This window comes from Urtica dioica, chromosome 8 (assembly GCF_054948205.1).
Source record: "Urtica dioica subsp. dioica isolate 48M chromosome 8, U.dioica_male_clone48M_v1_H2, whole genome shotgun sequence".
In the NCBI taxonomy this organism is placed as follows: domain Eukaryota; kingdom Viridiplantae; phylum Streptophyta; class Magnoliopsida; order Rosales; family Urticaceae; genus Urtica; species Urtica dioica.
The window spans coordinates 1,405,934-1,428,128 of NC_142763.1; the positions used below are offsets into that span (position 1 = coordinate 1,405,934).

Here is a 22,195-nt window from a genome sequence, read left to right on the forward strand (position 1 = left end):
TTGACTATTTTCCTAATAAAATAAAATTAGATCTATTTTTTAAAAGGAATGTGGACTATTGAACTATTGGCCTATTATGTTATATTAGTTCACATTATTTAGTATGTTAAATTATGTTATATATGAAGTCCTTGAAAAATACTGCATTGTTGTTGATTTATGCAACTGAATGTTTGGACGTTCTGATTGAACACGAGTTTTAAGTGCATATATTAAATAATGGCTTTTAAGTCATTGTTAGCGAAACACTCCGAAGACTCGCATGAATGAGTGATCATCATCCGAGAATGGTAATTTTTTATTTTATATAAATAATTTGTTAACTAGCTATTTATTACTCATACTCTTTTTTTTTATATATAGCGTATGCAAATGTGAGGTTAATTCCTCCGAGATGGGAAAGAGCCAAAGAGACTATCGGAGAAGATCCACTGCTCACGATAAATATGCCGCAGACTACGTCAAGGGTCTCCAACGTACATACAATGATTTTTTTGGTGTATTAGTTCACATTATTTGGTATTACTTGTTGATGGGAAAATTTTACGAATAAATTGTTTGAAATAATAGAATGATTATCCTTAATTAAAAAAAGTATAGGTAGATTATTCTATACCAAAAATGTAGTCTAACTCATACTCAATTTTCTCAATGTCATATATCTTACCTTAATTTAAGCTATTTATAAAAATCATAATTACTAGATAGTTATACTGTTTTAACGACTGAGGTCAAAATAAGGCATATATTTCTTTCGATTATTTGTTGCAACTGATCAATTTTATTTTATTAGAGAAATAGTTCATCAGACTAAAATTAATTAAATTATATGTTCAATTAATTAGATTAACTTTGATGCGGTGGATTATTTTCCTAATAAAATGAAGAAAAAAAATTGAGTTATTTTTTAAAAAGATTGTGAACTAGTTACTGGCCTAATTACCCCTATTTTTTTTTTCCAAATTGTATTGAGGACATTTTTATCATGAATTAAATTTTGAGGGATAACGACGGAACAATAAACAATAACAGAACTGTTCTGAATAACACTAATAATATTAGGGAACTTATGATATTCCTGTAAAGTTTAAGGGTATTTATGTAGTTTAAATAAATTTACTGAAAGCCTACAAAATTGTTGGCCTTTTATTCAGACTCAGAAAAACCCTTTCCGAGCTGAAATTAGGGTTTTGAGAGCCGCCCTTATTTCTTCCTCTTCTTCTTCGTCTTCTTCAACAAGGATTACAAAATGCCTAAATCGAAGCGTGACAGACCTGGTCAGTTTTTATCGTATCATCTTGTACCTCGCTACTCTCTGTAGTATATTTGTTTTTGCTTTCATTGTTTGTTTACTGCTACAAAAACTGTCGTCGAGAAATACTAAGCTTATCTGATTGTAACAAGCTAGTAGAATTGAGTTTAGTTACGAACACGAAATCGACTGAGGTTATCGAGTGTTTTATTTTGAATTTGTTAAAAATCTATTTTTATTTCCTCGGATGTATTTGTGTAAATGTTGTATGTGCTCGTCGTTTTAAGTGTGTAAATGTTGAATGTTTGACCAGGAAAAAAAGGCTCGAACTTGAAATGAATATCACGCACCTATTTTTTTTTTTTGCTCAGAGAAATACTCTATTTTTTTCCGGTGCTTTGTAGCGTATGTAACCGAATTCCATGTCTTTTTTCCTCGTTCGTGAGATTTATTAAACAATCGGCCTGGAATTCTGGATTCTCTGCTATCAGTGACTTGAAAGTTAGCACTAATTGATTTTTTTTTTCTTGTGAATAATGCAGTTACATTATCAAAGACGAAGAAGAAAGGAAGAGAACACAAAGAAGCCATCGTGGAAACAATAAGGAAAGCCGCGGAGGAATACAGTTCTTTGTACGTGTTCTCTTTCGAGAACATGAGAAATCTCAAGTTCAAGGAGTTCAGAGAGCAACACAAGTCTACGAGCAGGTAACTTAAATTCACCACGAATGATGTTTTGTATGGTCTTGAATGGTCGCTATTTTTATGCTGATGTATATATTTGTGGTCTGATTATTGCTTGTTAGGTTTTTCCTCGGGTCGAACAAAGTCATGCAAGTGGCTCTAGGGAGATCTGCTTCTGAAGAGATCAGACCCGGTGTTTACAAAGTTTCTAGGGTAAGAATTATAACTTGTTTAACCAATAGCTTTTTAAATACTTGCAAAAAGTTTTGGATTAAACCTATGTGTTACTCTCTGCATTTTTGGACTCTATGCAAACATTTGGCTTATACCTTTCTTTTTTGTTACTCCCTTAGCTTCTGCGTGGAGATTCTGGACTGATGTGTACTAACATGTCAAAAGAAGAGGTCGAAAGGTATTGATTGTGCTTTTGATTATAGTGTCTGTACATTTGAAATTGCTGCTAAAAGTTGTGGACCTAAATGAATAAGTTTAAAGAAACTAGGGAAAGATAGCAATTATGTTAACCTTAGTTTAGTTCTTTCTAACTTTATATCCTTTTCCAAAAGCTTAGTGGTTTCACGTAATTTAGAATCAAGGTTTTAAACTCAAGATGAGTACTTGTACTCGTAATGAAGTACGGTATTGATAATTTTCTGCTATATATAACCGCTTTCTTCAACATTTTTGCAGGCTGTTTAATGAATACAAAGACTATGACTTTGCAAGGACCGGGAGTCTCGCAACAGAAAATGTATCTTTCCTTTTCAAGTTTAAACTAATTAAGTTGTAATTAGTGATAGTACACACTTGATTTGTCAGAGTCTGAAACTAAGATTACGAACTTGCAAACTTCTTGGTGGTGTCAACTCTATATTATTCCGTTCGATTTTTCTAGTGTATGTCACAGTCTCATTAATGTGGGTTTTAAATATTTCAGGTCGACCTAAAAGAAGGCCCATTGGAACAGTTCACCCATGAGATGGAACCCTTTTTACGCAAACAAGGGATGCCAGTTCGTATGAACAAGGGTCAGTATATCTGTGTTTGATATTAGCAAATCCCTTGTCTGTTTTTATATTTACCTATTTTATTAATCTTGTTTTGTACAGGGACTGTTGAGCTTGTTGCGGACTTTGTCGTTTGTGAAGAAGGAAAGCCCATTTCTCCCGAGGCTTCTCGCATATTGGTACGGTCTCATATTCCCCCTATTTAGCAATATTATTTAATGGTAAATAAGAGACTTAAAATTTTAATTGAATGGTTTATGCAGAGGTTATTGGGGATCAAGATGGCTCCTTTTAAACTGAACCTGATCTGCAGATGGAGTCCGGACGATTTTGAACTTTATGCCGAAGGACTCGAAGACTCAGATATCGAATCTTCCTAAACACAACGATTTTTCTAGCTTATTTACTTTACTAGTTTACTATGCATGTTTTGGAATATTGTGCTATTGATCATCAGAATTTTGTTTTCCGCTTTTTTTTTTTTGATTCGTCTGACTGGTGTGTATGTATCAATAGTTTTGCTCTTGAATGGCTCATTCTAAGTATCTCATCATTGGTGAGCTTTTTTAAATCGTCTATGGAAAATATAATTATACAGAAAAAGAAAACAACTAATCTTATTCTTATGCGATGTTGCGTTATTCATTCCATTACATGACAATATGACATTATGCTTACCCAGAGTTGCAGAATAGTCAATTTGACTTGAAAGTTAAAAGTGCTTCTTGGAGCCGTTAGCCAATGGAATTATAACACAAGCAATGATGATAAATATTTATTACATGGCGTTAAAATCTCAATACTCGAGAGAAAAAGAAAGTTATCTCCTGTAAGTCTGAACACCTTTTCTAACTCTCTACCCCACCTCATTATCTATTTTTATTTCATAAATACTTATATTTACAATATTTTTATTATTTTTCAATTTTACTTATTATTTACAATTATTATCATTTCATTTAGAAAATAAGAACATGGAGGGGCCGTTTGGTTTAGTTTTCTAAACTCGTTTTCTGTTTTTAAATTCTGTTTTCTGAATCTAATTTTTAAATTTAAAAAACAGATTTAGAATTACGTTTCGGAATATTTTAAATGTTGTTTAGTTATGTTTTTCATTCAATTGTATAGAGATAAAATAGAAAACAACTTTTCGTTGTTTTCTGTTTTCTAAACAAATTTCAAAGAAAACAGAAACATGATTCTAAATCTGTTTTCTGAATTTATAACCAAACAGTTTTTCTAAAACTGTTTTCTAGAATTTAGAATCAGAAAACAGAAAACAGGAATGGAAAACTTAACCAAACGGGGCCGGAAAGTTTTAAAAAGACGAGGTACTCTCGGAATTCCATCTACACAAGAGATTCAAAAGAGACATTTGTGTTGAAAGTGAGCAAGGAGTGAAAGTCAAACATGGACCCAAATCATCAATGGAAATAAATAGTGCGGAATATGAATACATGAGCAGTGAAAGTTCGTTTTCACAACAAAACATTTCTGTTTTGTCACTAATAAATTAAAGCTTACATGAAAACAGAAACCAAAAAGTGAGAAAAATTAAAATGGAATATAAATAAAAACTACATGGTTTCATCTTTCTTCATACTAACACAAAAACCTAATCAAGATTGAGTTATTTCAGTTTTTCTATCCTCCAAAAGCTTCAATTCCTGACGCCAGCTTTCAAGCTTCGAAAACTTCTCCAATTGCTCCGGCTTCACTTGCGGAGTCTTCTCTTTTTGAGCTTCAGTGAGTCGAATCTGCACCAGAAACCACAATTCAAAAGTCAAGGTAAGAAAAAGCTCAAAAGCTCGACCCCCGAAAAAGTGACTCATATGGGTGATAAAAGTTGCCTTCTTTTTGAGAGCTCGAATTCGTTTATCGATATCTTGAACAGGATCGCTGGAATTTGAATCCTCTGTCGGGTCAGAGGGAGGTAGAACTGCTGTGGTTTCTGTGGAAACAGCAAGCTCACTCAATTGAGTCGTCAATAATTCCGATTCGGAAGCCATATTTTGATGAGGCACAGTTTCTTCGTTTTTTATTTCCTCGCCATCCACTTGTTCCACATTCTTGTCTTTATCAAGAGCAGCCTGAAACCAGGAACAAAGAAGTTGACAAGAGCTGCAAAAATATATTAATCCTAGGTTGCCATGATTGCACCTACTTTTTGTTTTTTTTTTTTATATTAATTATCGCACGACGATACAAATCAAGGATATTGACAGGAACCAACAAAATAATCAGCAGAACGTTAGCCAAAATCACAGAATCGATTTTGGATCAAAGAAGGAAGCGTTTGTATTTCTGAAAACACATTCGACTTACCAGAAAATCCCGAGAGATTTACCGAAAGATTAGAATTTTTCCTCCATTTTCCTGATTATATATTCAACCCCTTACTTATCTAATAATTATCATTCTATCTAATATCTCACTCTCATCCATCGTTCACTGAAAATCTGTATGAACCCTACAATCTTTAGGACGTGTATGAAACTCTTTATTGTCAGCCAAGAACACGGCTTCAAGGATTATAACCCTTATCCACGTCGTAGAATACAAAAAGGCTTGGTCCGATACTCATAAATTTTCCACTTTTTTTTTTTTATCTTATACTAATTATTATGGATCTCCACTATTTATTTTCGCAGTTTAAATTCATCAAAACGTATGCAAAGACGCGCAACAATGTAGCTTCAATTGGATGACCAAAATATATTTATCTGATTGAAGTATTTTCCTAAGATTCATAAAAGGAAAGGGAATAGACTCTTTGGATGGGACTTAATGTACCTGTAAGCGCTTCTCTTTCTTTCTCTCGTTTCTCTTAACATTCTTTGTCTTTGGCTTCGCATCCACCGTTGGATCGTAACCCGGAGGACCATCCTGCGAGGCCATCTCTTTTTTCATCTGTATTCAAAAGAAAGTTACAAACAGCCATGTTACATAACAATATCTTTTTAAACGAAAATTGCAAACATATATGCATATTTTTCAAACTTTATCGGTAAAAAACATGTAAAATCAAACTTTTTTCTGTTGAAAAAATATAAGTAGACAACAAAGATTATAACTTCAATTCACAAAAGCTCTATGCCAATCACAACAATGCTTCATATTATCAGTACAAATTAAGACCAAAGAGACAAGGTTTGCGTGACTGTACACAAAATTAAGGCCTAAACACAATAAATAAAAACCTAATTTTTTTTAATAGAATCACAAACAGTAACACTCTCTAGCTGAATTCTTAGAGCTTTTCGGCGAATCACAAATAAAGTTCGCAGAACTTCACTAACAGCAGTCTCTATAATTGTTCACTTTCCGAGCGACGAAACAAGAGGAATAGAGAAGAATCGGAGTTTCGTACCAAAGCACCTTTGGACTGGTAAATTGCGACCTCTTCCTGAGGTGTATAGCCAGCCCTAATTCGAATAGCCTTTCGGAGAGTTCCGTCGGGCCGGCGAGTCGGCGCGAGGATTCTCTCTCCTTCCTTTAGGGTTTTCTTTAGATCAGACATCTGCTTCTTCACCTGCTTCTCCTCTCCGCCGCCATTGTTGCCGCTCGCCATGGCCGAGCTAGGATAGATCAGCTAGCGAGGTCGTTGTGGTTTCGGAGGTTCGGGCTCATTAATGGCGGTTCTCGGTCTCCGTGTAAATTTGGCGAAGAAGAAGGCCAAGATGAGTCAGGTTTATACATTGTTTAGCTTCTTTATTGTGTTTTGTTTATTTATTATTATTATTTTTTGTAGGATTTATTTATTCATTACCATTATTTGGTCTTGAAGTTATTTGATAATATTTTTTGTGACGAAATTAATGGAACAAGAAAAGAAAGTAAGATATTGATAAAAATTAGTGAAAAATGTACTTCTTTGTTGATACTTTGTTATAACGCGTATATTAGTCCAACTCGTTGGTAATTCGTGCATAATATCAAAAGAAAAAAAATATTTAACTTATTTAAGCCTATTTTTAAAAAATATATATTTATTTACGTATCAAGATGTTCAAATTTACGTTTATATAAGTTTTATTTTTTTAGAATAAATTTATTGTTATTTAATGTGTTAGACACTTAGACTACACATTAAATAACAATTAACGATGAGAAGTTAACGACCAAAATTCGAGTTATTTTTAATGTTAACGCATGAGCATACCACCATAGAAATAAGAAAATGACATATACTCAGCGACGGATCTAGGTGGGGGCCAGGGTGGGCCAATGCCCCCCCTCAATTTTTGAAAATTATTTTTTTATCCTCAAATTTTTATATTTTTTTATAATTTTACCCCTAAATTTTATTAATAATTATGTTTTTGACCCAAATTTGTAAGTTTTTTTTCAATAATGCCCCTCCTAAAAAATATTTCTCAAATTTGCCCCCCCTTGATTGAAATCCTGGATCCGTCACTAACTTACTTGTTATTAATGGATAAATTATTTACCGAAAAATACGTTGTTTATTCACGAACAAATCAAAACAGGTATTTTTTTTTTTTTTAATCAAAACAGGTGTTCAAAAACAAATATAAAAAATAAATTCATATAAACATGTGTGTTAATTATAGACATAAGAGACTAATAAGGCTTAATGCATTACATATCAAAACAACAAATAATAAAAATCTTAATAACCAATACTATAATATTAAAATAAAATTCAAGTAGTGCGGTGATATAAAAGTTGTTTTATTTGGAATTGGTAGTATGGAATATAAACATGTATAACACTACATCCTAATAAATAAATAAAAATGACGAGAGGACTTAGTTCAATTGATAAACACTCCACCCCTCAAATACAGAGAAGAATTCGAATCATCATGAAAGCAATTTACTAGAAAATAAATTAAAAAGATATATAAATAATGTACCGATACACTAAAAAAAATTACCACGAAACTCAAACCTTGTCAACAATCAATAAAAATTTTGTGTTATTTAACATAGTCTAATTGATAATTCCACATGACTTCCAAATGAAAATCGTGAGTTCAATCTTCACTGACAGTAAAATTATCCTTAAAAAAAAAAAAAAAAAATCAACATAATTTTTTTTTCTTCTTATTTGGATAAAAGAAATTACTAAACTTGGCCTCAATTAATAGCGTGCTTTTTTTGAAGGGGATTTAAAATATTACTTACCGATTATCTTTCACCGAAGTATAATTTTAGATAGAATATTTTTAATTTTTCCTTTAAATTAAAAACAATATAAAATTAAAGCCGTTGTTTCAATTCAAATAATAGATCATGGATTAACTATTAAGTCGACTTGTAGGGCACACTATGGAGTTGAGACTTCAACTAAAAGAAAAAGAAAATATAAGCTAATCATAAAGATCAATCTAATGAATATAACTAGACAGTTGGTCTACAGCATTATTAGAAGAAGAAAATTGATTGAAATAAATACCATCCCTGAGAAACCACCTTCATTTCATTAACTTGTCACTATCATAAAAGTAAAACACCTATTTCACCCAAAATAATGTTAAAAACGGGTTAGGAGACGGGTCTTTTTTAACGGTTCGAAAAAAACTGCAACCAGACTGGACCAATTAAGAACGTAAAGTAAACTCGTACAAGCCGTTTAGACCAGCCTGGTCTAATTTGTTCCGATTTATACCATTTTTTTTTTCTACAGATTTTATAAGACAATAGAAATTTGTTTTTAAATATTTACATAAACATCTATTAGTTAAGATGTCCACCCCAAATCAGAAGTTTAAAAGTCTTAAGAGTAATTAAATGAAATATAAAAATAAAACTTAAAATTTAGGACCAGGTCCAGTCCGGTCTAAACCGCGGTCTCATTTTGAAACCGAACCGGATCGGATAAAAACCATTTTAATAAAAATAATGTTACGTACACAAGTAAACACAACGGACCAAGGTAAACTGAAAAACCTATAATACATCTTCGTACAAAATCCTACAACTCTAACGCCTACTAAAGTGAAGAGCTATCTCCAAATAATATTTTAAGTACAAAAAGAAGTATAGAAAATTCTTATTCTTCTCTTACTTATTTATTCCCTCTTATCTTCCTCTTCTTCTTCTTCATCGCTTTCCTCGTCGTAATTCTCAGCATCACCGACATTCTCCTTCTCTTGCTTGACTAGCCCCACATCACCCTCTGACTTTCGACTTGTAAGAGGCTCCGCTTCTTCATCGCCAGAATCTTCTCCGACTTCCTCCGAGTAAGCATACCTTTGGGAATGAATGTTTAAAGCAAGCAATTCACATATTCATACTAACTTTCCATGTTATTCGATAAAGCGATATGAATTACAAGAAAAACCCGGGTATTCGAGAGACCCGGAACTCTCCCCAAATGATTATTTCTGACTTTTGTTATAGCCTAACTTATGCGCGGTCTGGTTTCGAAACTAGACGAAACCGGTCGGAAAAAATTGAGACCAGAATGGACCGTTTAAGAGAATAAACTAAACCGGACCAAACCGTTTTAGACTGGTCTGGTGCGGTTTGGACCAATTTAATCCATTTTTCCATTTTTTTTTTTTTTTTTTTTTACAAATTTAATAATAGAATAGGAAAAAGAACAATAGTAACAGAATCATTTATTCATTAGGATGTCCACCCCAAATTAGTAGGTTCAAATGTCTTTTGAGTTATTTTTAAAAAATGTAAAAGTTTAGGACCGGTCCTGTCTAAACCACGATCTCAAATTTTGAAACTGGACCGGATCCGATAAAATCCGTTGTCAAACCCGACTGGATTAAAAATTTAAACCGGACCGGTGGTGGAAAAAAAACCAGTGGTCCGGTCCAATTTACAATTTTTCGATTTTTCTGCACACCTCTAATTCTAAATCCCCCTTTTATTGAACTACTAACTATCACGAGAATTTTCACCCCCTGAGATCCTATCACATACACATACGTATGTCACATACAAATGGCCAAGAATGGAAAAATTATCTGATATGTGTGTGTACCTCTGGGAGCTCTGAGAAGGTGCCCAGAGATAACAGATAACGCAGAGCAACGCGAACGCAAGAACATCCCAGAAAGCCGTGATGATCCAAGCCGTTTGCCATCTTTCGTTAAACGGGTCTGTAGCTTTGAAGTAAACCTGTATAGAAATTACCAAGATTTGATGACGATATTATTGGACATTAATTGTTTCGAAAGTGCATATGTGAGATGAGATTCGGGACACACATCGATACTCGCTGAACTGAATGTTAAAACCATACCTCATAAGCTATCCAAGAAACCGAGGCAATCACCGTAACTGCTAGTGCATTTGAGAATTTCCTGTATATATCCAGCTTTACAGAACTCCTCTTAGCCTGTGGAGAGAGAGAGAGAGAGAGAGAGAGAGAGAGAGAGAGAGAGAGACTACTTTAATTTTCGAGACAATAACTAAACATGAATTAAATTCCATAGGAAAAAGTATTCGTGGACGCAATTTTAAAATATTTATGCTTAGGAGGAGTTGTTCAGAAAATAATGTAATCATAAGGGTTCTTTAAGCGTATAAGTCACAGAAAGATTGCGTCTTTAATTTTTTTAAATATTTTTCTGATACTTTCAAGTTGTAATATCATTAACGTAAAAAACTAAAATGGATTAACCAAATAAATGAGAAGAGAAGATATACAACGGCGTGATTGTCGTACCTGTAACTGCACTAATGTCTTTGAGAGAGAGGTAAAGATCCACAATATCAAAAAGGCGTCTAAGAATGCATTTGGTAGGACCAAAAACACCCTCGCCCGGCCCGAAACGTCATTGATCGTGCCCACATACTCGGTGACATTCAGCAACTCTGTCGACAAAAGATAAGTAGCCCCGAGAAGAAGCACCTTCGAGGTAAGACCGCCAAGCGTGGGTCTCACGACCCCGTAACCCATCGAGACACAGAGGATTAGAACCCGCAAGAGAGTCTTCCTCACGGCCCCGACGGTCACGACCCAAGTCGTGATCGAGACAGGCCTAATTCCCGTGTTGTTGAAATGCACGTATTCCATGTGCCAAAGGATCATCTCTATCAACCCGAGGCCAATCACGGCCGCGATGCAGTGCTGAAGCTGAAGAACGTCCTTCCAAAATCTGACATACTGAGCGAACCAAACCAGGCTGAGAAGCAAATAGGCGAGCGACATGTAGACGTAGAACTTCTTCAGCGGAGCCATTCTTCCGGGGAGAAACCCGTCGGGGTTCTTCCACAGAGTCTTCCCGTTCACCGCGAGACCCTTGAGCTTCGGATCGCACGCCACGAAGATCAGGTTGTACATCCCGGTTCTCGGGATCGGGACCTCCGTGTTTTCCAAGCTCGCAGTGAGTAGATTTCGGCTGAACTGAGCGTTGATAACGAAAGGCCACTCGGTATCGGCCGCGGAAGGAATCCTCAAGATTTGGCCTTGCTTACAGCCTTCGATTTTGGCGAGATCGGGAGTGCAACAAATCGCTCTTTGGCCACCATAAGCGGAGCCGCCGATGTTGTTCCGGTCGGCCGCCTCAAAAATTACGATCTGTACCAGCCCGTCGCTCTGTTCCGAGTGCGAGCGCGCCTTCGTGGCAGCCTCGCTTCTCCGGAACTCGATATTAGCGAAGCTGAAGTGAAGGAACGAATGTCAGAGACCAGATCGAAAAAAGGGAGAACTTGAATTGATGACTGTAATATGAAAACAGAGTACAAAATCTTCGTGTACAAAATGCCATACTAGGGTTGAAAATTCACGTGACTAGTTATGAATGAAGCAGAGTACCCGATAAAATTCCTAACCGTTTTAAGTTTAAACAAATTCAAGAATGTAGATTGTAGGTTCTCTTTGTCATTATACTCGCACTGGATTTTACAATGCCAGATAAAAAATCTAATCGATTCAACAAAGTTCAAAGGTTATATGTTCTGTTTGCCACTCTACTCATACAGGATTTCACAATGCCAGATAAAATTCTAATCGTTTAAAGCAAATTATAGCATTGTGCCCACTGTCTAGGGCATTTAGAATCTCAAGCACAAAACTAATCGCCACTTTTTTTTTTTTTTTTTTTTAATCTCACCATTAGAGAACTACATTTCCGTTTAAGCTAGATTTAAACCCCGCAAATATTGCATCACAAAAGAAAACTAAGCTATGAATTGATTTCCTCAGCTGCACCGGAGATGGGATGTCAGGTAAGACTTGATAAACAGTTCACTGCCTACTAAAGCTTCTAATTTTTCAGCAACAAAAAAAAAATCTCTCTCAATTCAATTGATTAAGGGGAAAAAAGGCTTTCTCGGTCACCACAACCAGACCTAGGACGATGCAAGAGATTGACAAATCAAAATAGAGAACCTTAACTCATTTTTCTGTTTCTCAGGTAAGTCCACCAAGTAGAAATATTGTCAATACAAAATAATAATGATGAATCATGAATTACTTCATAGACACCGCATTTAACCGAAATTTCATATCCGAAAACAGATCTGTGAAAAGAGAAAATCGAAAGTACGCAGACAAGGTTACCTTATATAGGATCGGGCGTCGGAGAGAGAAGCGGCGATGCCTTCGCTTCCGCCGGAGAGAAAGAACGAATTTCCGACTTCTCGGAAGGTCTCGTTCCGGTAAATATGTATTGAGGCTTCGGTGGCTGTGATGGCGAAGAACAGGAGCAACAAGAAGAAGACGATAGATTTGTTGAAGACGCCATTGTTGGAGTTTCTATTTCGTGTTCCGATATCCATTGTCGTCGTCGACGAGAGACAGATCGTTGAAAGAGCTAGGATTAGGGAGAAGAACAGAGAGTTGTTAGAGCGTCAGTGTAGAGAGAGAGAGCGAGTAAGAGAGAAGCAATGGTAGCTGAGCTGTTACAGAACTCGGGATCGGACTCGGAGTCGACTCACTGTGTCGGTCATCTTACGCGCCAACCACTTGCGCGTGTCAATCCAGTGAGCTGCCGGGTGATCAATTGTTGTTTTATATTATAATTTTGAAGAACAGAGAAAATAAATAGATGTTTTATTACTTTATTTATATATTGTCACAAAATTTCATACAGGCAATGATTTTTGTTATAAAATTTCATACAGAAAAGGGTTTTGTAATTTGTTTTTATAATCTTATAAAATAAATGAATTGAATTATGTTATCAGCCTACAAATCTTTAAACATTAAATAAAAATTAAGTAATTTTAGATGCAATATTTTTTTAAGATATTTTTCTAAATTATAAACAAATGATTTGAATTTATACATATATTTTTAGTTGATTAGGAGTGGAGTTTCATTTTTTTTTTTTCTTTTGAGAAACCAACCGAAAAGATACAAATTAAATCGATCAATAAATGACCTTTCTAATAGATTAGGGCCAAAATATCGCTCGTACTAAATTAAAAAATTATTACTATAAAAAAAATTCAAGAGGGAAACAAGTATAACGTTGAGTAATTGATCGTTAGTCCCAGCAAATTAAAACAGATTTTCCATACGTACGTACGCTATAATCTAAAAGAAAATTAATAAACTGCATTGTCCTTCACAAGAATAAACAAAAAAAGTGAACATACTTAATTTATTTAAGATTATAAGCATTAAGATGAAATTAAACAAATTTTAGGGTACCTCACTTTTAACAAGCATTATATCTTGTCCCAAATACCAAACATTTGTTGACAAATTTTATTTTCTTGTACAAACAAACCAGAAAACAATACTTCATATTAAATTTTTTTTTGGTTTAGTTAAAACGAGAACAAATTCGCCTAATCTCGCCTTGCGAACCGGTCTTGACACCAATCTGCCCCATCTTGACCATGGACTCGACGAAATCTCGCCCGAAAGGCGATCCAAACATTTGGTTGAAAAGTCCAAAGTAGGATTCGATGACTGCACCGGTTTGAAAGTCCTCTCTGAGCCGCGCATCGGATTCCAAGACCGCTCGGCCGTGCCTTATGTTCTCCAAAATGTGGCGGTCAAACTTTCTCTCGCTGCCCTCGTCGATCGGGACCCGTACATTGATGTCTCCATTCGGAGGGCAACGCGATTGGAGCACCGGGAGAAAATTTGGGTTTATTGCCGGGTCGGATCCGGATCCGGGCCCAAAGAAATTGTAGAGCCTATTTTGCATGAAGAAACATGCAGTGGTTCCAATTGTGTGAGCGGCTGTAAAATAATAATAATAATAAATAAATAACAAAGAGATTGTTGCATTATTATCTAAGATTTTTCAATATATTCTTATGCACAAATATTGATATTGTGCCGTTGGCTATGAATAATGTGGTATATACACTATATAGTAGGAACTAGGAACTACCATTATTTCGATTTAAAATAAAATAAAACAACATAAGAGCTATACGTAGAATCTAATACTTAATATTAAGTCAAATTAAAAATTCTAGATGATGTTGAAACTTAAAGTTAATTTGTCCAAAAAAGTGTATTCATAATCAAAATAAATGAGTTGGAGACGACCATATTGGCATTGTCATGTCCAATATAGACAAATCGATTATAGTTTTCCAACATTTATTTGCCCAAATATTATGCTAGCTATATCGATGTTCCTTAATTAGCAGCTTAGTTTCTTTTCTCTTAGCTATTATATAATACTTGGTTGCAACTTTCAAAAAAAAAAAAAAAAAAAAAAAACGAATACAGCGTGGGCGGTTTTCCAGGACGTGAAATTAATTTGTAGGAACAAAGTAACATGCTCGTTGGACTATTTCACCACTTATAATAAGCTTCTCTAATCTCGAGTCATAAAAAAACGATATTAACACATATTTTTTAAAAAAATTAATAAAATTAACACATATATTAAGTTGTAAATAAATTAGGTTCATCAAAATGATCTTATCCAATTAAATTTTCATAGACACAACAGCACAACAAGTTTAGTCAATCGAGGTATTAACATGCATGCACATGCACGTGGACGCATGGCACTTTAAAACTCCACAGCTTACACCATAACATACACACAGCTACACATGCGTATATATATATATATATATATATATATATATATATATATATATATATATATATATTGTGTATAGTATGTATGTATATGAATATTCACGCTTGACAAAGAATGCCCGTGCCTATTTTCTGATCAGTCAATTTCTGATGCATTAGGACCTTAACACCGCTTCTTGGTCACGCATGATTTTCAAGAGAGTCGTGACACGTCAAATAAATTTTTTTTTTTTTGAGGAAGTGACACGTCAAATAATTGTAAGTCCTTTTTGTTTTTCAGTGGTTTTACATGCACAAAGAGACAATAAGCTCCGGAAGTGAAAAAGAACACATTTCCAAAGTCACACGCAATAAACTCATTCTATTCTTCATTATTTTTTTCTTTGCTTTTAACTTCTTTTACCTAACGCTCGCTAAAGTAATCGATTATTTTCTTTCATGGGTACTATCTTCCTAAAACGTTATCATTTTAATGTCCCCATACTACGCGTGAATAAAACATTACGTCCATGTAAATTTTTATTTTCCAAAAATATATATAAAAAAAAAAAAGTGAATACGTGGATAGTGAGCCCTACATGTACACCTACTCTCATCATCACTTGCATAGTTGAATTGTAACAGAAAATCACAAAAAATGCATGCGGTGTAAGAAAAGGGTGATATGAAGCAAACAAAGAATAATAGCAATTTAAATAGTAAAAACAAAAGTTACCATTTAAAACAACAAGGTCTTTTGGGGTGAGGCCTTTCCTTAAGAACTTGTCCTTAAGTTGTTGAGCCGAATCTCGCACATCCGGCATGTCATTTGCTAAGAAGAGGTTCGAAACCCGCCCGTCCCTCCGTCCGGTTGGGACGTTATAATTCGGTCCCTCGGACTATTTCAAAAACAAATTTTCTTAAAGAATATTCATTATATATAATTAAATATTTTATTTTACATATATTTTTTAAATTGAATGTTTGTTTAATTAAACCTTTGACTTTTGCAATTAATGGTATTAAACTTCTAAACTACATCATCATGATAAAGTAGAAAGAAAAAAAAAACTTCATTTAGTTGAGTTTAATGTAATTTAACCTTCTTAATTAGTTATTTACACAACTAGATAAAATATCACCTATAATTGATTTAAATTTCAATTTTTGATATTTACATTTATATTTATTGCGGATCATATTTTTTGGTGTCCCTTTCAATTAAATTACAACACGTTATCATGTGTTCTTTTATACCGATTTATTTATAGACTACTCTCATAATTCAACTGTACAAAAAAAAAGTAATCTGGACTATGAAGTGGAGTTAAAATGAACTGATCATGAGAAAGGAAAATTATATATATATATATATATATATATATGGAAATACAAAATAAACGATAATTAATAAAGGGTTATTAAGTTATATAGTCACACGGATATAGTGGATTGAGATATAGCCCACATTTGGTTAATTTCTTGTAAATAGCCAAGTAAACTTATTAACAAATTAATAAAAGTCTTATTTAACATAACCAAACATATATTTTAGGTAGTTAATAGGCTGCCACGTATGCAAGTTGGCTATTTACAAATTATTTATAGTTTAGGTGGCTTGCGTAACCAATTTTTTTATTAATAAAAGATAAAACTCTTACAAAGAGAATGGAATCTCGAGCAGCCAAGGCGACTATATCGGCGCAAGAGACAATTCCAGGGCAAACAGACTCCAATTCTTGCTTGGCTCTCTCTATCACCTCAAACCCTCCCACCCCTGCGTGTGCGCTCGCACCTCTCTCCGCGTTTATGCCATCAATCAGAATCGAACCATCACATCCCTATAATATACGCATATACGTATATACACACACATACATATATATCTATATCATCACTTTTGCATGTCCAATACTACGTACGCACACACGCGCGCGCAAACAAGTTAAGTTAAGTCACTCACTCCAACACCGTGACTGTAGTTCACATATCATAATTCCTAATGTAATGATCAAGTTAAAAGTATATTAATGAAGAGATATTGTACCTCGACCATGCAATCATGGAAATGGAGACGAAGAAGAATGGCGGCCATGTTGGGATCGGAATCGGCGGCTTCGAGAACCACGTTGCGGACGATTTTCTCGGCCGCCGGACATGTTCTCGCGTAAAAACCTTCTCTGAGTTGTTGAGCCTCAGAAACGCCAAAAGCTAGCAGAGTGAAGAAAAGTATCGATGATAAAAAATTCATGGTGTTGTTGATGAAGCCTTTTGGTTTTAGGGTTTTCTCTCGGTACACTCTATATATTTGTTTATATAGATATAGTTTTTTTCTTAAAGATGAGATCGAGTTTTGGGAATTTGAGAGAGGACGAAGAGATATATGTATATATATATATATATTATAACTATGTAGGTGGGGAAAATAATATAGTAGGGGGTTTTATATCACGGTGGTTTGGATTCACGAATTGGTGTATGACGATAGCTTTTTACCTCTTTATATATATTTGGATTGAAATATCATTGCTCGCTTTGTACAATAAATACAATAAAGATAAGTGATATTACATTAAATAATAAGTCGTGATACTTTAGCTTACCTCAACGTGGATACAAAAAGCTTTTAGGTGAATTTACAATGAATTATCAATAAATTATTAGGACGTCTCACGTGTCGATAAAATTTTGTGCATTGGCTTTGTCATCTTCGTTTCTAGTCAAATTCCTCAACTATAATTTTCTCGTAATGGAAAAAAGACACAAAATTTAGAACACAACGAAAATAGGCATTGGTGGTTTCTACACGGATCTAATATATAGTTAATGGACTGGCTAATTAGAAAGATGAGTGGTGGTTGTGAACACTTGTGTAACACTTTTTCTCAAAACGATCCTCTGTCGGAAATAATATTTGTTATAATCAGGTTTAAGGACGTAATGTGCAAATTTAGGTTGAAATGACATTCATCCTCGTTTGCAAATACAGACATTACTGAATAGTTGAGTTTTTACCACCATGGGAAATACTTTCTTCAACTGGTTAATCATAGCACACTCTCTCTTTGGTAGTGTAGTAGTTATTAATATATAGTCTAAGATAGAGCATTTTATTCTTCATCTGCTATAGACTAATCTCAAAGAACTACAAAAGTTTGACCATAAAAACGAATGATCACATCACCTTTTCTTTACACGACTGTAACAGGAGAATACCTATGGTCATACTCTTAAGTAACTATTCTAACGAAGTCAAAAAGCTCATGGTGATGAACAAAAAGAAAGAAGGGGAAAAAAATGCCAGTCCAAAAAAGGAAATCAAAGTCCTCAACTCTTCAACAAAATATCAAAAGAAAAAGAAGAAAAACTCCTTTTTTATAACAAAAAGAAAAACTTCTAACAAATCATATAATAGAAGAATAATATATGGTCATACTCATTGCAAATTTTCTAACAATTCCAAAAAGCTCATGGTGATAAGCAAAGAGAAAGAAGGGGAAACAAATGCCAGTCCAAGAAAGCAAATCAAAATCCTCATCTCTTCAACATAATATCAAAAGAAAAACTCCATCCTTATAAGATGAAAAATATAACGGAAAAGGGTCTTCGAGCCCAACGAATAATCGGCATTACGTACGCATGCAATGTCAAGTATCTAGTTTCTGTGTGTGTTTGATCTATCCAAATCTATGTGAAAAGGATATCGTACGACGAACGAGTAAAGCAAACCTATGCAAACTATATATCGAGAAAAGAAAATTGATGCACGGTACTACGAATCACCACGCATTGTATGTATCTACGTATGTCCAGAGAGATCAATCAGAATCGGCCCACCAAATGCCTCTACACCAAGCCCTGTTTCTAGACACGGGACTCAAGGGTCAGGACATAATTCCAAGAATACCGGAAATCTCCGAGCACCGGTGCGGAAACCAGAGTCAAGGACCAAGTCGATGTGCTCGTCGCCTCTGCTCTCCATATTGACCCCATCGTGCTGAGGCGACCAGCGCTCCGGCAGGGCTTGTGGGTCTATCATCTGAGCGGCATGAATCAGGGCCGAGATTACCTCCGGAGACAGAACCCAGGTTATCGCCGGAGTCGGGGCCGAGGCTATCGCCGGAGTCGGGGCCGAGGCTATCGCCGGAGTCGGGGCCGAGGTTATCGCCGGAGTCGGGGCCGAGGCTATCGCCGGAGTCGGGGCCGAGGCTATCGCCGGAGTCGGGGCCGAGGTTATCGCCGGAGTCGGGGCCGAGGTTATCGCCGGAGTCGGGGCCGAGGCTATCGCCGGAGTCGGGGCCGAGGCTATCGCCGGAGTCGGGGCCGAGGCTATCGCCGGAGTCGAGGCCGAGGCTATCGCCGGAGTCGGGGCCGAGGCTATCGCCGGAGTCGGGGCCGAGGTTATCGCCGTTTTGTTCTCCAGCTTCGCGCCGAGCACTGGGAATGCTTCTCGGTAATCCGAGGTATCGATGAGAAATGATGTCTGTGGGTTCGGTGGTGCCATTTCGTCCGGAGAGGTGTGTGTGTCGGGTGATTTGGGGGGCGTGGGTATTCGTAGTTCAGTTGTAGGGGACACTTGGGGTTGACTTTGATACGGTGGCCTTGTGTATTGGGGCAGTGGGTTTGGACGTTCTCTTGTTGTATGGATTTCTGGGGAAAAATAGAAGGGATCTGCTGGTGCCCTTGGGCAGTAACTCCCTCCATAGTACTTAAGAGGCATTGGCTCTGTGGGCGAGGCTGATCTGACCGGAGTCCTTGGTTCTGTGGGTGAAGCTGTTCGGGCCGGTGTAGCACCCAATTCCGAGAATGTCGGTGATAGTGACTGAGGAAGGAAGAGGGAATCGGGGCTGAGGTTAAATAGACCCGGGATATCGTAGTTCAAGCCGTCGTTGACTTGGGACTGGACAGAGAGCATTGAAAGAAAGAAAGAGATCACAGGAATGAGATTCGTAGCAGTCGCGGGACAGAAAAGGAAAGAAGAAGAAAAATAAAAAGAAATAGATTACTGATATTCGACTGGTATTGTATACGTGGGCTACCTCAGTAATGTTCTTGATGGGGAGACGGGTTGGGCGTTGGTTTTCTTTCGCGCGAGAAAGCTGCTAAGAAGGAGAGAAACAGACAATGTGTCAATGAATGGGTTATCAAAATGTGATTTTAGGCTGGTTTATTAGAACAGAACCAGTTAATTGCTTTAGAGACACATCTCGCGGGCACAAGAAATCAATCTGAAATACCAAAACTACCGTAGTGAAAGAAAATGGTTCAACCAATGGGTTTCTTAGAATAATGAACGCGTGATCAAACTTAGAATCAGTGGGGAAAAGAAAAATACCCAATAACATGGTGCTCTGTTTGTTAAAAAAAACGAGAGGAAAAAAACTGCAAGGGCAAAGAGAAGAGTAGCCAGAAAATTTAAACGTCCAAAATAGTCTGATATAAAATGCCAAAGAGAAACGAAATAGTTGTTTTCAAATAATCACATTTCTTCTTGTCACTAGTTTTACGTTCTTGATTTCTATCAAAGTTTTTTCAAGGAATACGTACGCATATCGTAATGTGTATTAATTGTCTTGCATGTACACAAAACAGTGAGAATATTACAAATGGAAGGATTGCGTCGATACCCAAAAAAAGACTGGCCTTTCGGAGAGATCTTTCTACTGGAACTAAATGCACGTTATAGAAGAAATCATACAATGCCAAGAACTCTCGAACGTTACGTTTAATTTGAAGCAACCAACCAGAATATTAACTCTAACAAGTAAAGAGTCTTATATCAACTTCAAGAACTACATCAAGAAAACTGCATTCAAACAACACAAACAAGAGAATTAGCCGAACGAACTAACCAGTGAAAATGGTTTCTTCTCCAACAAGTCTCAACCAGAACCCAACTCGGTGAACCCAAGTTTGTCTCCCTCTATTCTCTCTGAAAGATATCTTTTTCTTTCTTTTTTTTTTTTAAATAGATTTCCGAATAGCGTAGTTTCATATGTTAACTTAAGTATTATTTATTTATAGGACAGAGCTCAACTCTTTCTCTTCCCAAATCCTCGCCACGTCACCCTCTTATAGTTATATACTTGTTGCTCCATTTTGTTACAACATTTGACTTACCAATTCTATTATTCGCACATTATAAGGGCCCAAAGAAAATAAAACACGCACCGAAAAACAAAAAGGAATGATTTTTAGGGCTACTTTAAAGTTCAAACTGGCAGTGTATGAAGCTATATAACTCGTGTACTTAGCAATTTCATGTAATAGACGTCTGAATCTATGACCTAGAAGAATAAATATGTTCACTTTATTCGGCGAAGCGAGGAAAATAACTCAGCGAAACACTAATTCAAAGCATGATCAGAAAATCGGACCTGAACTTTGGGAGATTGTCGTAAATCACCAGAACTCTCAGAGGACTGGTAAATATCGACCTTGAAGAGACTCTTCCCAGACGAACCAGATGATTCCGAGCCAGAAAACCTAGATTTTCTCTTAAACGGAAGACCGTCCATCACAAGAACCTCCTCACCGTCCACCGCCTTCACCGGCGTACGGTACGCCGACGGCGGAGGCGATCTGTTGATCAAATTGTCCACCACCGAGAGCGGCGATCGTGAGCCTCTCGGCGCAAGATTCCCCACCGATAGCGGCGATCGAGATCCTCCGCCGCAGAGGTACCGGAGGATCGGCGAGTTAAGGCCGACATTTTCGGTGTCGAACCTCGTAGGGCTTAGGGATTCGCCGCGATTAGGACTACCTCCGATTGTCAGCCTGTGCGCCTTCGTCTCCAGCGGAAGTTTGATCTTCGTCCCTCTCGAGTAGTTTCCTTCGAAATTCTCCATGGAATCACGATCCGAGCGGTGACTGAAATCAAAAGAGAAAGAAAGAGAACTTAGATTCGTCGCAATTGAAATCGATTGTTCCTTCGCACACATTCGAGTTTTCCCGCCAAAAACACCACCAATCCAAGTTATAACCACAACATTGACGATCTAATTGAGCATTGACGACGATCGAATTGAAATCCGAAAAGGCTCAGAGAATCGCAAACCTGAGAAGTTCTCAAAATCCCTAATTACTCGAGAGCTTTTTTCTTTCTTCCTCGTAAGCCAAACAGAGACTTTTTTTTCAGTGAGCCAAACAGAGACTTTAGCTCCGTGTTCACTTGCTGAATATATACGCACGCGGCTATGTGTGTGTTTGTGTCCCGAGTTGGACAAATACAAATGAGTTTTAACGTTTGGCGATTCATTTTATTTATTTCAGTGTTGTAATATATTCTTAGTTTGCCACGAGTGCATTTAATATTTTTCTTTT

General features: G+C 36.2%; 5 protein-coding genes across 6 annotated transcripts; 1 reads left to right on the plus strand and 4 right to left on the minus strand.

Moving 5' to 3' along the window:
- The first annotated feature begins 1,131 nt into the window (after positions 1–1,131).
- On the plus strand, positions 1,132–3,496 carry LOC149387044 (Ribosomal protein L10 family protein). The gene is made up of 8 exons (XM_089621587.1): positions 1,132–1,277; positions 1,795–1,960; positions 2,059–2,149; positions 2,290–2,348; positions 2,627–2,687; positions 2,874–2,964; positions 3,046–3,122; positions 3,207–3,496. The coding sequence occupies exons 1-8, from the start codon at positions 1,250–1,252 to the stop codon at positions 3,321–3,323; spliced, it is 690 nt and encodes a 229-aa protein (XP_089477713.1). The 5' UTR covers positions 1,132–1,249; the 3' UTR covers positions 3,324–3,496.
- An 845-nt stretch (positions 3,497–4,341) lies between these two features.
- Positions 4,342–6,660, minus strand: PYM (partner of Y14-MAGO). The gene is made up of 4 exons (XM_089621691.1): positions 6,314–6,660; positions 5,737–5,853; positions 4,794–5,033; positions 4,342–4,700 (listed from the first exon to the last, which is right to left on the minus strand). The coding sequence occupies exons 1-4, from the start codon at positions 6,512–6,514 to the stop codon at positions 4,563–4,565; spliced, it is 696 nt and encodes a 231-aa protein (XP_089477817.1). The 5' UTR covers positions 6,515–6,660; the 3' UTR covers positions 4,342–4,562.
- Positions 6,661–8,714: 2,054 nt separating this feature from the next.
- Positions 8,715–12,910, minus strand: LOC149387046 (Lung seven transmembrane receptor family protein). Its single transcript, XM_089624101.1, has 5 exons — positions 12,437–12,910; positions 10,598–11,534; positions 10,172–10,267; positions 9,911–10,047; positions 8,715–9,162 (listed from the first exon to the last, which is right to left on the minus strand). Exons 1-5 carry the CDS (start codon positions 12,652–12,654, stop codon positions 8,982–8,984), a joined length of 1,569 nt encoding a protein of 522 aa, XP_089480227.1. The 5' UTR covers positions 12,655–12,910; the 3' UTR covers positions 8,715–8,981.
- A 414-nt stretch (positions 12,911–13,324) lies between these two features.
- On the minus strand, positions 13,325–17,346 carry LOC149387047 (peroxidase superfamily protein). The gene is made up of 4 exons (XM_089623856.1): positions 16,920–17,346; positions 16,534–16,713; positions 15,609–15,771; positions 13,325–14,071 (listed from the first exon to the last, which is right to left on the minus strand). The coding sequence occupies exons 1-4, from the start codon at positions 17,121–17,123 to the stop codon at positions 13,647–13,649; spliced, it is 972 nt and encodes a 323-aa protein (XP_089479982.1). The 5' UTR covers positions 17,124–17,346; the 3' UTR covers positions 13,325–13,646.
- A 1,042-nt stretch (positions 17,347–18,388) lies between these two features.
- LOC149387048 (uncharacterized) lies at positions 18,389–22,008 on the minus strand. Of its 2 annotated transcripts, none has more exons than XM_089621679.1 (4): positions 21,930–22,008; positions 21,250–21,742; positions 19,912–19,971; positions 18,389–19,772 (listed from the first exon to the last, which is right to left on the minus strand). In XM_089621679.1, exons 2-4 carry the CDS (start codon positions 21,718–21,720, stop codon positions 18,750–18,752), a joined length of 1,554 nt encoding a protein of 517 aa, XP_089477805.1. In that variant the 5' UTR covers positions 21,721–21,742; positions 21,930–22,008; the 3' UTR covers positions 18,389–18,749. The 2 variants fall into 2 exon arrangements, with proteins under 2 accessions (XP_089477805.1, XP_089477804.1); XM_089621678.1 differs by having other exon boundaries at positions 19,879–19,971.
- Positions 22,009–22,195: the final 187 nt, after the last annotated feature.

What these genes read in the sequence shown, in the direction of transcription:
- LOC149387048 (XM_089621678.1), bottom strand. Translation starts at nt 21,720, where the DNA reads ATGGAGAATTTCGAAGGAAACTACTCGAGAGGGACGAAGATCAAACTT. An exon ending in GACAATCTCCCAAAGTTCAG is followed by an intron (nt 19,972 to 21,249) that starts GTCCGATTTTCT and finishes CCTTCTTAGCAG; the next exon opens with CTTTCTCGCGCGAAAGAAAA. An exon ending in ACAATACCAGTCGAATATCA is followed by an intron (nt 19,773 to 19,878) that starts GTAATCTATTTC and finishes CTCTCTGTCCAG; the next exon opens with TCCCAAGTCAACGACGGCTT.
- PYM (XM_089621691.1), bottom strand. Translation starts at nt 6,514, where the DNA reads ATGGCGAGCGGCAACAATGGCGGCGGAGAGGAGAAGCAGGTGAAGAAG. An exon ending in ACCAGTCCAAAGGTGCTTTG is followed by an intron (nt 5,854 to 6,313) that starts GTACGAAACTCC and finishes TTTTGAATACAG; the next exon opens with ATGAAAAAAGAGATGGCCTC. An exon ending in AGAAAGAGAAGCGCTTACAG is followed by an intron (nt 5,034 to 5,736) that starts GTACATTAAGTC and finishes TCCTGGTTTCAG; the next exon opens with GCTGCTCTTGATAAAGACAA.
- LOC149387044 (XM_089621587.1), top strand. Translation starts at nt 1,250, where the DNA reads ATGCCTAAATCGAAGCGTGACAGACCTG. An exon ending in CAACACAAGTCTACGAGCAG is followed by an intron (nt 1,961 to 2,058) that starts GTAACTTAAATT and finishes ATTGCTTGTTAG; the next exon opens with GTTTTTCCTCGGGTCGAACA. An exon ending in GCCAGTTCGTATGAACAAGG is followed by an intron (nt 2,965 to 3,045) that starts GTCAGTATATCT and finishes TGTTTTGTACAG; the next exon opens with GGACTGTTGAGCTTGTTGCG.
- LOC149387047 (XM_089623856.1), bottom strand. Translation starts at nt 17,123, where the DNA reads ATGAATTTTTTATCATCGATACTTTTCTTCACTCTGCTAGCTTTTGGC. An exon ending in TCCATGATTGCATGGTCGAG is followed by an intron (nt 16,714 to 16,919) that starts GTACAATATCTC and finishes CGTATATTATAG; the next exon opens with GGATGTGATGGTTCGATTCT. An exon ending in CTCGAGATTCCATTCTCTTT is followed by an intron (nt 15,772 to 16,533) that starts GTAAGAGTTTTA and finishes TTTTTGAAATAG; the next exon opens with TCCGAGGGACCGAATTATAA.
- LOC149387046 (XM_089624101.1), bottom strand. Translation starts at nt 12,654, where the DNA reads ATGGATATCGGAACACGAAATAGAAACTCCAACAATGGCGTCTTCAAC. An exon ending in GACGCCCGATCCTATATAAG is followed by an intron (nt 11,535 to 12,436) that starts GTAACCTTGTCT and finishes CCTTCACTTCAG; the next exon opens with CTTCGCTAATATCGAGTTCC. An exon ending in CCTTCTCAGAGCTCCCAGAG is followed by an intron (nt 9,163 to 9,910) that starts GTACACACACAT and finishes TCATTCCCAAAG; the next exon opens with GTATGCTTACTCGGAGGAAG.